Raw genomic sequence first — 13,262 nt, 5'->3', positions numbered from 1 at the left:
TAATCCGTGATGTCTGATTACCGAGAATATTTGTGGCCACACAGTAATGATCTTCTATATCTGCCACAGAGGTCACCTTGAAGCTGTAAAAGTCTCCTTCAAATACACTGACAGGTCCGTCTTTGCTGGTCTTGAACCAGATGAAGTTGACGGGAGGATTGGCTCTGCTGGAGCAGGTCAGGTTCACCAGACTACCTGCTGACACCAAACCTGATGGACTGATGGACACTGAGGTGTCTTTGGGAGCATCTGAGGAAAATGTGAGATTCACTTTATTCATTAAAATCATCCCATGAATCATCATGTGCTGACAGGATCTAATAACAAACACTTATTATCTTACATGAAACACTGAGCGTCGTTCTCTCCTCTGCTGTCTTGACGTCTTTTCCTTCATTTAAAGGATATCTGGCTGAACAGGTGATGTTGAATCCATCATGTTCGTCTGACAGAGTGAAGGTCTTCTGGATTTTAGTTGTGAAGGTTCGATCTGTGTTTTCCTCTATTTTGTTGTGAGGGTCTTGTTGGAGAGTCCAGGTGAGTTCAGGAGGGCAGTGTGGACAGGGAGTGAAAGCTGAGCAGGTTATAGTGACAGACTGATTCTCCTTCAGATCACCTGAGATCTCAATGCTGGGCCTCGGAGGAGAATCTGGGGTTTCAAATCAAACACAGATTGTACAATAAAAAATAGATCATGATATATTAGAACACTTTTTAAAATGCCAAAGCTGACACAGAAGGTGACAATTTTATATTGAAAATGCAGAAAGTGTCTAAGGTTTGCTTTTAATATCCCAAAATGCGACCATTTTAATGTCAAACTGTAACAACAGAATCAGTGTTTAATGAGAATTTAAATTCATGGCAAAGTGAAAAACCTCCAAAATTAAAAAGTTGCAACTTTCACTTTTTATTCTAAACAATAACGTTATAGACTGACTGATAAGAAACAAAACTCTCTTACCTTTGACTGTTATTTGAAGAGGATCACAAAGAGCTGTTGACGTGAATGGTCTGTTCTCAATTCTGAAGTAGTACCAGTCTGTGTAACTTGTGTTCACAATGGAAAATAAAGTGGTGCAGTTTTTCTGACTCAGGTCTCCAGTAAGACTCATTGGATAGATATTATCCGTACTGCTACTGTTGAAAATCACATTATGTGGATTTTTAGCAAAATCTTGGTTACTTTTAATCCACACGCCGAAGGTTGATCTTGTGCTGTTGAATTCCTCTTCTGATTTAACTGTAAAGTTACATGGGATTTGCAGACAGGATCCACTCAGTGCTTCCATCTGCTTTGGTGTAGTGATGAATAGGGATGGGCTTTTAGGACAAACAGCCAAAGCACCTGTAAAACAGACTCTTGATGAACAAATTGTGGAGCAAAATCTGCATGAAGAGAAAGTTCATGATGCACAAACTGTAATTCAGCAGCAGCATGTTCGGTCTTTTTTAACAATGTCAGTATGAAACATTTCACTTTGCAGACAGAGCATGAACAGTTGGAAAAAATAACGTCTTCACATTAAAGTGACTGAACAAACAGCTCACCTGAAACTAAGAAGACGTTCAGTAACACGATGGCTGTCACCATTTTCACAGACCGGACTGAAATGACACTCATCACCTGGATTTCACAAAAAGTTACTTTTGATAAAACATCTTTTAAAAAAAGCATTCATGTTATTTTAAAGCCACCTCAAATTAATACATTCAAACCAGGAACTCTCCGTGTACAAGCAGGTGTTACTGTGTTATAATAGTGATCAATAAGCTCTGCAGCATTGAAAAGAGTTTAAATATAAAACGGTCCAGTGTGAGTTTATGATGTTTCTGCTAAAACAAAACCCAACAAATAAAAGTAGAGTTCATGAAAATCAGCAAAATAAAAAAAACTTCCCTGAGTTAAACATAAAAGCAGTAACATGTTACCTTACCAAAGGAGCCGGCAGCTAAAATGAAGAAACAGTTAGTTTTAAAATCAGACAATTTGTGAATGTCAGCAGAACTGCAACAGACCCAGTAGCTACCCGACTTCCCTGCTAAGCCGTTGTGATATAAAAGCAAATATGAAATGACTGAAATACTGAAGAAAAAGAAGAAGAAGAAGTCTTGACTCCTCCTGCTCACACCCTTTGAGTGAGGAAGTCATCTTTTGAGACAACTTGATCTCATCAGGGTGCGAATGACATATTTATTCTCAAAGATTAATTTTTATCACATGACTCACAGCAAGCCTGTATGACTTATTAGGGGCAGAACAGTTATGCTGCTGGTCCCTCTTGTTTTTGTCAATATTATCTTCTCCTGTAGTTCTTGGAGACTACTAAGACTACTAAACGTCATCATGCAGACTCATCCGCCATTACAGCCTCGTTGTTTATACTCGCGCTCATGCGACCGTGGTCTAGTTTATTTATAGCCTAATGTTAACTTTTTACTTCATAAAAGTGGTGTTCATTTGTGGAGATTATCTTGCTGAACAAAACGTGTAAGTATCATAAGTGTTTGTTTGCCACCGAGCTTGTTTTCTGCAATAATCCAAAACCCAATGTAAAAATCCCATTGGCTTTTTGTCAAGGGAACCAGGGAGATGCTAACTTCCTGGCTGGCCTACAAAAATATGTCATCACTGGAGCACTCTATAGAGGGAGCTTCATCATGAGTAGTTTAGTTGTTGTGGTACTGTTTTGTTATTACAAAGGAGGATGGTTTGCTGTAACCCTGACTGTTAGCCACAGAGATTTATAATGTAGATCTGCATGTCGTTCACTGTCAACTATCAAGTGATCCAGTTGGTTTACATAAAGGTCTAGATGTACTCATGCTGAATTTCTTCATTTTAAACATGCAACTTCTCAGTAATGTTAGCAAATACAGAAGTGGTGAAGCGGTGAAGTGGTGAAGCGGTGATGCCTGTTGTTGACAAGGTTAAAGAAGTTGTTGCCGTCTTGATGCAGACTATACGGAGCCTCCGTGCTATTATTTTATTACCTTCATAAAGTATAGTTGCAACGTAACCCTCGGCTACACAAGCTAAAACAAAAGCAGTCTGTATGTAGTCTAACTGTTTAGCTCAGTTTGCCACATATCTTAAAATGGTTATAAACTAGGCAGCTGGCTGAGACCAAGCAGCCCCTCCTCCCTCTACTAGCATTACCTGCAGGCAGTGCTTCTAGTTTTACGTCCTTTTTGCTCCTATTTTTGCATAGAAAGAATTTAGGAGAAGAAAAATAATGATAATAAAAATGTGGCAAAAAACAGCCCAACCTTACAGAGAGGAAACAATCTTCATCTTCTTTTCTGTCGTAATTAAAATGACTGTATGGAGAAAACGGGATACACAATACATAACAAAACAAGGTCGATGCCTTGTCAGAAATAATCAGAAGATATCATGAAACAAAATGACACATAAACATGTCAAAACTAAATGTAATCTTGTACAACATTACGAATGTGTGTGCAGAACTGCTTATGGTGCCATGTTCACCATCCTTTGCATGTCATCATTTTTGACTATAGCTCCCTATTTAAAGCTTTGGGACTTTTATTTGCACACATCTGGACATATGAATAACAAATCACACATAAACAGCTGCGTGAGTTCAGCACACAAATATTTATTTATTTTTATTTTATTTTATCTTTATTTAACCACACAAGTCAATTGAGAACCAATTCTCATTTACAATGACGACGTGGCCAAGAGGCAGCAAGACATAAGAACAGGGGTCTCCAACCTGTTTCCCTCTGAGAGCTAATTTGACAAAATGAAAGTGGCTGAGAGCTACTCAAAGCACCAAGTCTGTCTTACTTTTATAGTCCTTTAATAACATTTCAGCCACCGCAGTCATCGCCTCTATTACAATTCTTTCATAGGTGAAGGGCTTTTTTGTTTCGTTAGGATGTGCACCACTAAACGATGGCTGTTTGCTTCATCGGCCTTCTTTGGTAAACAGAGACTGTCGTCTTTTAAGGATTGTTTTTGGCTCCTTTACCTTCTTTGTTCATAAACTGCTACCAGCCGGAAAGTCCCATGAAAAGTTTCTGTGGACTTGGCGCTCGATGTTACATTTTTTACTGACTAACACGCTTACACCGCAAATGTGACACATACCGATTCCTCATGAAAATAATGTATTTTTTGCCTTTTATTGGCCTGCGGTCATTGTCAAATCCAGTCTCTGTATGTTATGGCGTTACAAACCTGACAGCAGCCTAACTAGTTTAATTGACAGCCGATAGGCATATAATCATTTGGTCTCAGAATGGGGTGGGATGTCTGTGAATTTGATTGGGTTGTAATTTAAACAGTTTTACAAAGAACCATTAGCGAACCACTCAGAAACTGGTAGCGAGCTACTGGTAGCGAGCGAGCTACTTGTTGGAGACCCCTGCATTAGAACATAGAACATAAATACGACTACTGCAATGTCGTTCACTGTCAACTATCAAGTGATCCAGTTGGTTTACATAAAGGTCTAGATGTACTCATGCTGAATTTCTTCATTTTAAACATGCAACTTCTCAGTAATGTCAGCAAATACAGGAGTGGTGAAGTGGTGAAGCAATGATGACTGTTGTTGACAAGGTTAAAGAAGTTGTTGCCGTCTTGGTGCAGACTATACAGAGCCTCTTTGCTATTATTTTATTACCTTCATAAAGTATATCTGCAACGTAACCCTCGGCTACACAAGCTAAAACAAAAGCAGTCTGTATGTAGTCTAACTGTTTAGCTTAGTTTGACACATATCTTAAAAAGGTTGTAAACTAAGCAGCTGGCTGAGACAAAGCAGCCCCTCCTCCCTCTACCTGGCAGATGTGGGAAATGTATAGCTAATATGCACACTTCAATATTTATTTATTTATTACAAATCATATTGTCATCGCAATACTGAACAATGTTATCGCACATCTCAGATTTTACTCGTATCCTGCAGGCCTACACTCAGCTTAAATCCAGAGGAGCAAACTAATAAGTCAAATTCCTCAGAAAGTGTTCCACGTCAAAGAGTAAATAGGCAATAAGTGAATAATAAAAACAATTCTGGACTGATGAAGATGTTTTGTCGCTATGACGATCCTGCAGAAGTACTTGTCGATAAAACCGAGCCAACCAACTTCCCCTTTTTACTCAGTTCTCAGCTTTTTCTCACGCTCTGTTCATGACTTCACCAGTTTACATCCCACCACTTCTCTTTGGCTGTGAGGTGTCTATGTTTCCTTGTAGAACTGAAAATAATATTTATTAATACGAACATCATGCCTCAACTTATTCTAAAGTGTGTTTCACACATGTAGGTAGCACAGAGTTTATGCTGACTTGTGCACAGTCTGTATCACTGCTGCTCTGCATTGCCGTGCTGATGAGAGAACCTCAGTGATTAAAACACTTTGTTCACTTCAAATGCTTTTAATTCAGCAGTCTCATACACATGTATATACAAACACAAATGAGAAAACACCTGATCAAAATCAGCACTTTCTGCTTCCTCATCACCAGAATTTAACTGTCCTGTTGTCAAAGATATATATATATTCACATGCAAAGAAAGCCATTTGAGATAATGAAAAATAATTACCATAATAATGCCATAAATACGCACAATCTTACACAAACTAATGATGAAGCTGCTATATATTATATTCATGTTATCTAATGCCCTGTTTGCACTCTTTTCATCTTACCAATCGTCTGCAAAGTAAAGCCATTTAATATTGAAGAACTAGCTGAATAAGAAATAGAGAAATATTCCATCTATGGTGAACATGACATCATCTTCATCTCCTTCATGATGCTTGGATCTCAATCACTCTGTTGACATAGTCTGCTTCTACTGCGTCCTGTGGACATGAAACAACAGAGAGAGAGAGAGAGAGAGAGAGAGAGAGAGAGAGAGAGAGAGAGAGACGTTGTGATATAAAAGCAAACACAAAATGACTGAAATACTGCAGAAAAAGAAGAAGTCTTCACTCCTCCTGCTCGCACCCTGTGAGGGAGGAAGTCATCTTTTGAGACAACTCGTCCGCCATTACAGCCTCGTTGTTTATACTCGCGCTCATGTGACCGTGGTGTAGTTTATTTATAGCCTAATGTTAGCTTTTTACTTCATAAAAGTGGTGTTCATTTGTGAAGATTATCTTGCTGAACAAAACGTATAAGTATCATAAACGTTTGTTTGCCGAGGAGCTTATTTTCTGCAATAATCCAAAACCCAATGTAAAAATCCCATTGGCTTTTTGTCGAGGGAACCAGGGCGATGCTAACTTCCTGGCTGGCCTACAAAAATACGTCATCCCTGGAGCACTCTATAGAGCAGGGGTGGGCAATTAATTTTTACAAGGGGCCACATGAGAAACCTGAGTTGTGTTGGAGGGCCGAACCAACAATAACTTGAACTCAATTCTGCTCAGTATTAATTTTCCCCATTGTAAAAAGCATTAAATTATATATTTTTGATTAGTTGCTACTCGTAATCAGAAGAATAAGGATATTCTGTAAATATTTATATAAATATATGAAATTGTGGTGTAGGTCATATAGGAAAATACTCCTATAGAAGTAATAAACAGTAAAAACAATAATTGCATCAGTGTTTCATTTTATTTTTAACATGTTAATCTTCCCAAATACTGAATAGGTGTTTTACAGTATGTTAAAGATAGGCAATTGTCAACTTGATGCAAAAAGCAATAAATGCTTTTAATGTTTTACAGTTCATTTTACTTGTTCAGTGGGAAAAATCCAGCCTGCTCTGGGCTTGAACAAGTGCATTGAAATCTGGCTGAATGTCTGAGGTGGATATGCGAAGGACAGCTGAGAGGTGGTCATCAGTGATAGAGGATCTGTATCTGGATTTGTTGAACTTCATCACTGAGAATGTCTGTTCACATACTGTACGTAGGTAGATCCAAAGAGGACTAGAATCTTCTGAGCATGACTCCTCATGTGTGGAAAGTTCTCCTCTTTGAGGGAAGAGTAGAAGTCAAGTAGTGAGACTGACCTAAAGTGCTCTGCCAGAAGTGTGTCAGACTGCAGGTCAATCAGTTCCATCTGAACATCACTGGGTGCATTCTCCACACTGCAGGTGAAGGGAGAACCTGCCAGCTTGTCCCATTTTAGTCCCAACTTGTCCAAACATGCATTTACCTCCGTGAATAAATCACTCCCGGTTGTTGTCCCTTTCATTGACTGCATGGTTGCCAGCTCCTCCGTGATTTTAAAGTCCGTAGATATCCCACGTATGAAAATGAGTAGCTGGGCAGTGTCACGTACATCGCAGCTCTCATCCAAAGCCAGGGAAAAATAGTCGAAGCTGACCGCTCTGTTCTTCAGCTGAAGTTCCAGATTCCCCGCGATGTCCTCAACCTTCCTCGTTACAGTCCGATGGGAGAGGGGGATGTCCTCAACCTTCCTCGTTACAGTCCGATGGGAGAGGGGGACGTTCTCAAAAGCTCCCTTTTTCTCCGGGCATATTAGGGCAGCAGAGTCCAGCAAACATTCCTTAATAAACTCCCCGTCAGAAAACGGTTTACTTTTTCTGGCGATTTTGTGGGATATGACATAACTTGTCTTGACAGCTGCATCTCTGGATGTGCAACGTTTAGTAAAAAGTCCTTGTTGGTTTTGCGGCTTAGCTAGCAAAGCATCCGACTCCCTTGCGCGCTCTTGTTTAGACAAGTTCTTGTATTTCTCCTCGTGTTTGGTCACGTAGTGGCGATTCAAATTGTAATCCTTGAACACGGCGACCTGCACACCACAAACTAAGCAAACGCCTTTACCTTTGACTTCTGTAAATAGATATTTAGCAGTCCATGTCTTGTTGAAAACGTGGCATTCGGTATTGATTTTTCTTTTGTTGCCGTGGGCTGACATGTTGAGGGCGAGCTTAGCTTACCAGCATCACATGTAGCTGTTTACCTACGCATGTGCGTGACTAAGTAAATAAAAAAACCTTTTCAAAAGAAAAGCAACACAGCCGTATTGCGTGCACAGCATAAATAGGCCTATTTTTTTATGTATGTTCTAATTTACTTGACCTCACGCGGGCCAGACAGGGACAGCCAACGGGCCGAATGTGGCCCGCGGGCCGTAAAATGCCCAGGTCTGCTATAGAGGGAGCTTTATTACGAGTAGTTTAGTTGTTGTAGTACCGTTTTGTTATTACAGAGGAGGATGATTTGAGACCATCAGTACAGATAGCCAGTGTTCATCATATCAGATCATATAACCAAAGAGAAATTAATTATACAACAAACAGCTGTTTCTTCTGTAGGAAAGCTCAGATAATACAAGTTAATACATAGCAGCTGTATACTGTGTTATTGCTGTAACCGTGACTGTTAGCCAACAGAGATCTATAATATAGATCTGTATGTCGTTCACTGTCAACTATCAAGTGATCAGTTAGTTTAGATAAAGATCTAGACGTACTCATGCTGAATTTCTTCATTTTTACACATGCAACTTCTCAGTAATGTTAGCAAATACAGAAGTGGTGAAGTGCTGTTGTTGATAAGGCGTGGGAAATGTACAGCTAATATGAACACTACAATATTTATTTATTTATTACAAGTCATATTGTCGTCGCAATACTGAACAATGTTATCGCACATCTCAGATTTTACTCGTATCCTGCAGGCCTACACTCAGCTTAAAACCAGAGGAGCAAACTAACAAGTCAAGTTCCTCAGAAAGTGTTCCACGTCAAAGAGTAAATAGTCAATGAGTGAATAATAAAAACAATTCTGGACTGATGAAGACGTTTTGTCGCTATGACGATCCTGCAGAAGGACTTTTCGATAAAACAGAGCCAACCAACTTCCCCTTTTTACTCAGTTCTCAGCTTTTTCTCAGCGCTCTGTTCATGACTTGACCAGTTTACATCCCACCACTTCTCTTTGGCTGTGAGCTGTCTATGTTTCCTTGTAGAACTGAAAATAATATTTATTAATACCAACATCATGCCTCAACTTATTGTAAAGTGTATTTCACACATGTAGGTAGCACAGAGTTTATGCTGACTTGTGCACAGTCTGTATCACTGCTGCTCTGCATTGCCGTGCTGATGAGACAACCTCAGTGATTAAAACGCTTTGTTCACTTCAAATGCTTTTAATTCAGCAGTCTCATACACATGTATATACAAACACAAATGAGAAAACACCTGATCAAAATTAACACTTTCTGCTTCCTCATCACCTGAATTTAACTGTCCTGTTGTCCAAGATATATATATTCACATGCAAAGAAAGCCATTTGAGACAATGAAAAATAATTACCATAAGAATGCCATAAATCAGCACAATCTTACACAAACTAATGATGAAGCTGCTATATATTATGTTCATGTTATCTAATGCCCTGTTTGCACTCTGTTCATCTTACCAATCGTCTGCAAAGTAAAGCCATTAAATATTTAACAATAAGCTGAATGAGAAATAGAGAAATATTCCATCTATGGTGAACATGACATCATCTTCTTCTCCTTCATGATGCTTGGATCTCAATCACTCTGTTGACATAGTCTGCTTCTACTGCGTCCTGTGGACATGAAACAACAGAGAGAGAGAGAGAGAGAGAGAGAGAGAGAGAGAGAGAGAGAGAGAGAGAGAGAGAGAGAGAGAGAGAGAGAGAGGTGTTAAGTGCTCTGTGAGTCTACCGTGGTTTGAAGAGAAATGCCAGCAGCACATTTTATTGTTGAAAGAATAATGTACCTGTTGCTCACCTTCACTGGTTTGTTGCAGCATCTTGATCTAAACCACCTGAAAGAAAAGGAAACGAAGGAATAAAAGTAATAAATGAACTTTTCAAAGAGACCAATAAGTCTTTAGCTGCAAATGACCATATCATAGAAAAGTGTTTCTCACCACTCAAAGATGATGATTGTACTGTAGAGCGCTACGATTCCCAGGATCTTCAGTGTAACGTAGACGACAGCCCCAAACTCTGGATTATCTGTAACAAGACAGCATGGTCACCTTCTCCTTAATGGGAAATGTTACGGCTCTAAAACATCATCAACCTGAATTCCTTCTGTTAACCTCAAACATAAACTGGTTTATAGCATCATTTCATACAAATGCAATAAAAGGTGTTTTACAGGGTACTCAAACAAACAAACAAACAAACAAACAAACAAACAAACAAACAAAGCAATACAGAAAACTAGAAAAACAGAAAAGAGAGGAGAGCAGATTAAATTAAACACATTCAGTTCAGTTCTACATTTACCTGCATTATTAATCCGTGATGTCTGATTACCGAGATCATTTGTGGCCACACAGTAATAATCTTCTATATCTGTCACAGAGGTCACCTTGAAGCTGTAAAAGTCTCCTTCAGCTACACTGACAGGTCCGTCTTTGCTGGTCTTGAACCAGGTGAAGCTGACGGGAGGATTGGCTCTGCTGGAGCAGGTCAGGTTCACCAGGCTACCTGCTGACACCAAACCTGATGGACTGATGGACACTGAGGTGTTCTTGGGAGCATCTGAGGAAAATGTGAGATTAACTTTATTCATTAAAATCATCCCATGAATCATCATGTGCTGACAGGATCCAATAACAAACACTTATTATCTTACATGAAACATTGAGCGTCGTTCTCTCCTCTGCTGTCTTGACGTCTTTTCCTTCATTTACAGGATATCTGGCTGAACAGGTGATGATGAATCCATCATGTTCGTCTGACAGAGTGAAGGTCTTCTGGATTTTAGTTGTGAAGGTTCGATCTGGGTTTTCCTCTATTTTGTTGTGAGGGTCTTGTTGGAGAGTCCAGGTGAGTTTAGGAGGGGAGTGTGGACAGGGAGTGAAAGCTGAGCAGGTTATAGTGACAGACTGCTTCTCCTTCAGATCACCTGAGATCTCAATGCTGGGCTTTGGAGGAGAATCTGGAGTTTCAAATCAAACACAGATTGTACAATAAAAAATAGATCATGATAGATTAGAACACTTTTTTAAAAACCAAAGCTGACACAGAAGGTGACAATCTTGTTTTGAAAATGCAGAAAGTGTCTAAGGTTTGCTTTTAATATCCCAACATGTGATCATTTTAATGTGAAACTGTAACAACAGAATCAGTGTTTAATGAGAATTTAAATTCATGGCAAAGTGAAAAACCTCCAAAATTAGAAAGTTGCAAATTTCACTTTTTATTCTAAACAATAACGTTATAGACTCAATGATAAATAATAAAAGTAGAACTCTCTTACCTTTGACTTTTATTTGAAGACTATCACAATAAGTTGTTGCCCTGAACGGTCCGTTCTCAATTCTGAAGAAGTACCTGTCTGTGTAACTTGTGTTTACACTGGAAAATAAAGTGGTGCAGTTATTCTGACTCAGGTCTCCAGTAAGACTCATTGGATAGATATTATCCATCCTGCTGCTATTGAAAATCACATAGTTTTGATATTTGGCAAAATCTTTGCTACTTTTCATCCACACTCCGAAGGTTGGTCTTGTGCTGTTGAATTTCTTTCCTTGTTTAACTGTAAAGTTACATGGGATTTGCAGGCAAGATCCACTCAGTGCTTCCATCCGCTTTGGTGCAGTCATGAATAGGCCTGAGGTTCTAGGACAATCAGCCAAAGCACCTGTGAAACAGACTCATGATGAACAAATTGTCGAGCAAAATCTGCATGAAAGAGAAAGTTCATGATGCACAAACTGTAATTCAGCAGCAACATTTTCTGTTCTTTTACTTCTAACAATGTCAGTATGAAACATTTCACTTTGCAGACAGAGCATGAACAGTTGGGAAAAGTAACCTCTCCACATAAAGGTGACTTAACAAACAGCTCACCTGAAACTAAGAAGACGCTCAGTAACATGATGGCTGTCACCATTTTCACAGACTGGACTGAAATGACACTCATCACCTGGATTTGAAAAAAAGTTACTTTTCATATAACACCTTTTAAATGAAGCATTCATGTTCTTTTATAGCCACCTCAAATTAATACATTCAAACCAGGAACTCTCCGTGTACAACCAGATATTACTGTGTTATAATAGTGATTCATTATCTCTAAAAAGTTGAAAACAGTTCAAATATAAAATGATCCAGTGTGAGTTTATGATGTTTCTGCTAAAACAAAACCCAACAAATAAAAGTAGAGTTCATGAAAAGCAGCAAAATAAAGAAACCTCTCTGAGTTAAACATAAAAGCAGTAACATAGGAGCCGGCAGCTAAAATGAAGAAACAGTTAGTTTTAAAATCAGACAATTTGTGAATGTCAGCAGAACTGCAACAGACCCAGTAGCTACCCGACTTCCCTGCTAAGCCGTTGTGATATAAAAGGAAATATGAAATGACTGAAATACTGCAGAAAAAGAAGAAGAAGAAGTCTTCACTCCTCCTGCTCACACCCTTTGAGTGAGGAAGTCATCTTTTGAGACAACTTGATCTCATCAGGGTGCGAATGACATTTATTCTCAAAGATTATTTTTTATCACATGACTCTCAGCAAGCCTGTATGCCTTATTAGGGGCCGAACAGTTATGCTGCTGGTCCCTCTTGTTTTTGTCAATATTATCTTCTCCTGTAGTTCTTGGAGACTACTAAGACTACTAAACGTCATCATGCCGACTCGTCCACCATTAGAGCCTTGTTGTTTATACTCGCGCTCATGTGACCGTGGTGTAGTTTATTTATAGCCTAATGTGAGCTTTTTACTTCATAAAAGTGGTGTTCATTTGTGGAGATTATCTTGCTGAACAAAATTTGTAAGTACACGTTTGTTTGCCACAGAGCTTGTTTTCTGCATTAATCCAAAACCCAATGTAAAAATCCCATTGGCTTTTTGTCGAGGTAACCAGGGCGATGCTAACTCCCTGGCTGGCCTTGAAAAATACGTCATCACTGGAGCACTCTATAGAGGGAGATTTATTACGAGTAGTTTATTTGTTGTGGTACTGTTTTGTTATTACTGAGGAGGAGGATTTGAGACCATCAGTACAGATAGCCAGTGTTCATCATATCAGATCATATAACCAAAGAGTAATTTATTATACAACAAACAGCTGTTTCTTCTGTAGGAAAGCTCAGATAATACAAGTTAATACGTAGCAGCTGTATACTGTGTTATTGCTGTAACCTTCACTGTTAGCCAACAGAGATTTATAATGTATATCTGCATGTCGTTCACTGTCAACTATCAAGTGATCCACTTAGTTTAGATAAAGATCTAGATGTACTCATGCTGAATTTCTTATTTTTAACCATGCAACTTCTCATTAATGTTAACAAATACAG

At 38.9% G+C, this 13,262-nt stretch overlaps 1 protein-coding gene across 1 annotated transcript; it reads right to left on the bottom strand.

Annotated features, from left to right (window-relative positions):
• Positions 1 to 317: 317 nt before the first annotated feature.
• Positions 318 to 1,624, bottom strand: LOC141759759 (Schwann cell myelin protein-like). The gene is made up of 3 exons (XM_074622089.1): positions 1,552 to 1,624; positions 965 to 1,348; positions 318 to 649 (listed from the first exon to the last, which is right to left on the bottom strand). The coding sequence occupies exons 1-3, from the start codon at positions 1,622 to 1,624 to the stop codon at positions 318 to 320; spliced, it is 789 nt and encodes a 262-aa protein (XP_074478190.1).
• Positions 1,625 to 13,262: the final 11,638 nt, after the last annotated feature.

Source organism: Sebastes fasciatus, chromosome 21, assembly GCF_043250625.1.
Source record: "Sebastes fasciatus isolate fSebFas1 chromosome 21, fSebFas1.pri, whole genome shotgun sequence".
NCBI lineage: Eukaryota > Metazoa > Chordata > Actinopteri > Perciformes > Sebastidae > Sebastes > Sebastes fasciatus.
The sequence above is the reverse complement of the archived record's forward strand: the minus strand, read 5'-3'. Positions and strand labels throughout refer to the sequence as shown.

Excerpts from the sequence above, each read along its gene's own strand:
- LOC141759759 (XM_074622089.1), bottom strand. The coding sequence starts at position 1,624 with ATGAGTGTCATTTCAGTCCGGTCTGTGAAAATGGTGACAGCCATCGTG. Across the intron at positions 1,349-1,551 it reads GAACGTCTTCTTAGTTTCAG|GTGCTTTGGCTGTTTGTCCT; the intron begins GTGAGCTGTTTG and ends TCTGTTTTACAG. Across the intron at positions 650-964 it reads TCTTCAAATAACAGTCAAAG|ATTCTCCTCCGAGGCCCAGC; the intron begins GTAAGAGAGTTT and ends TTGAAACCCCAG.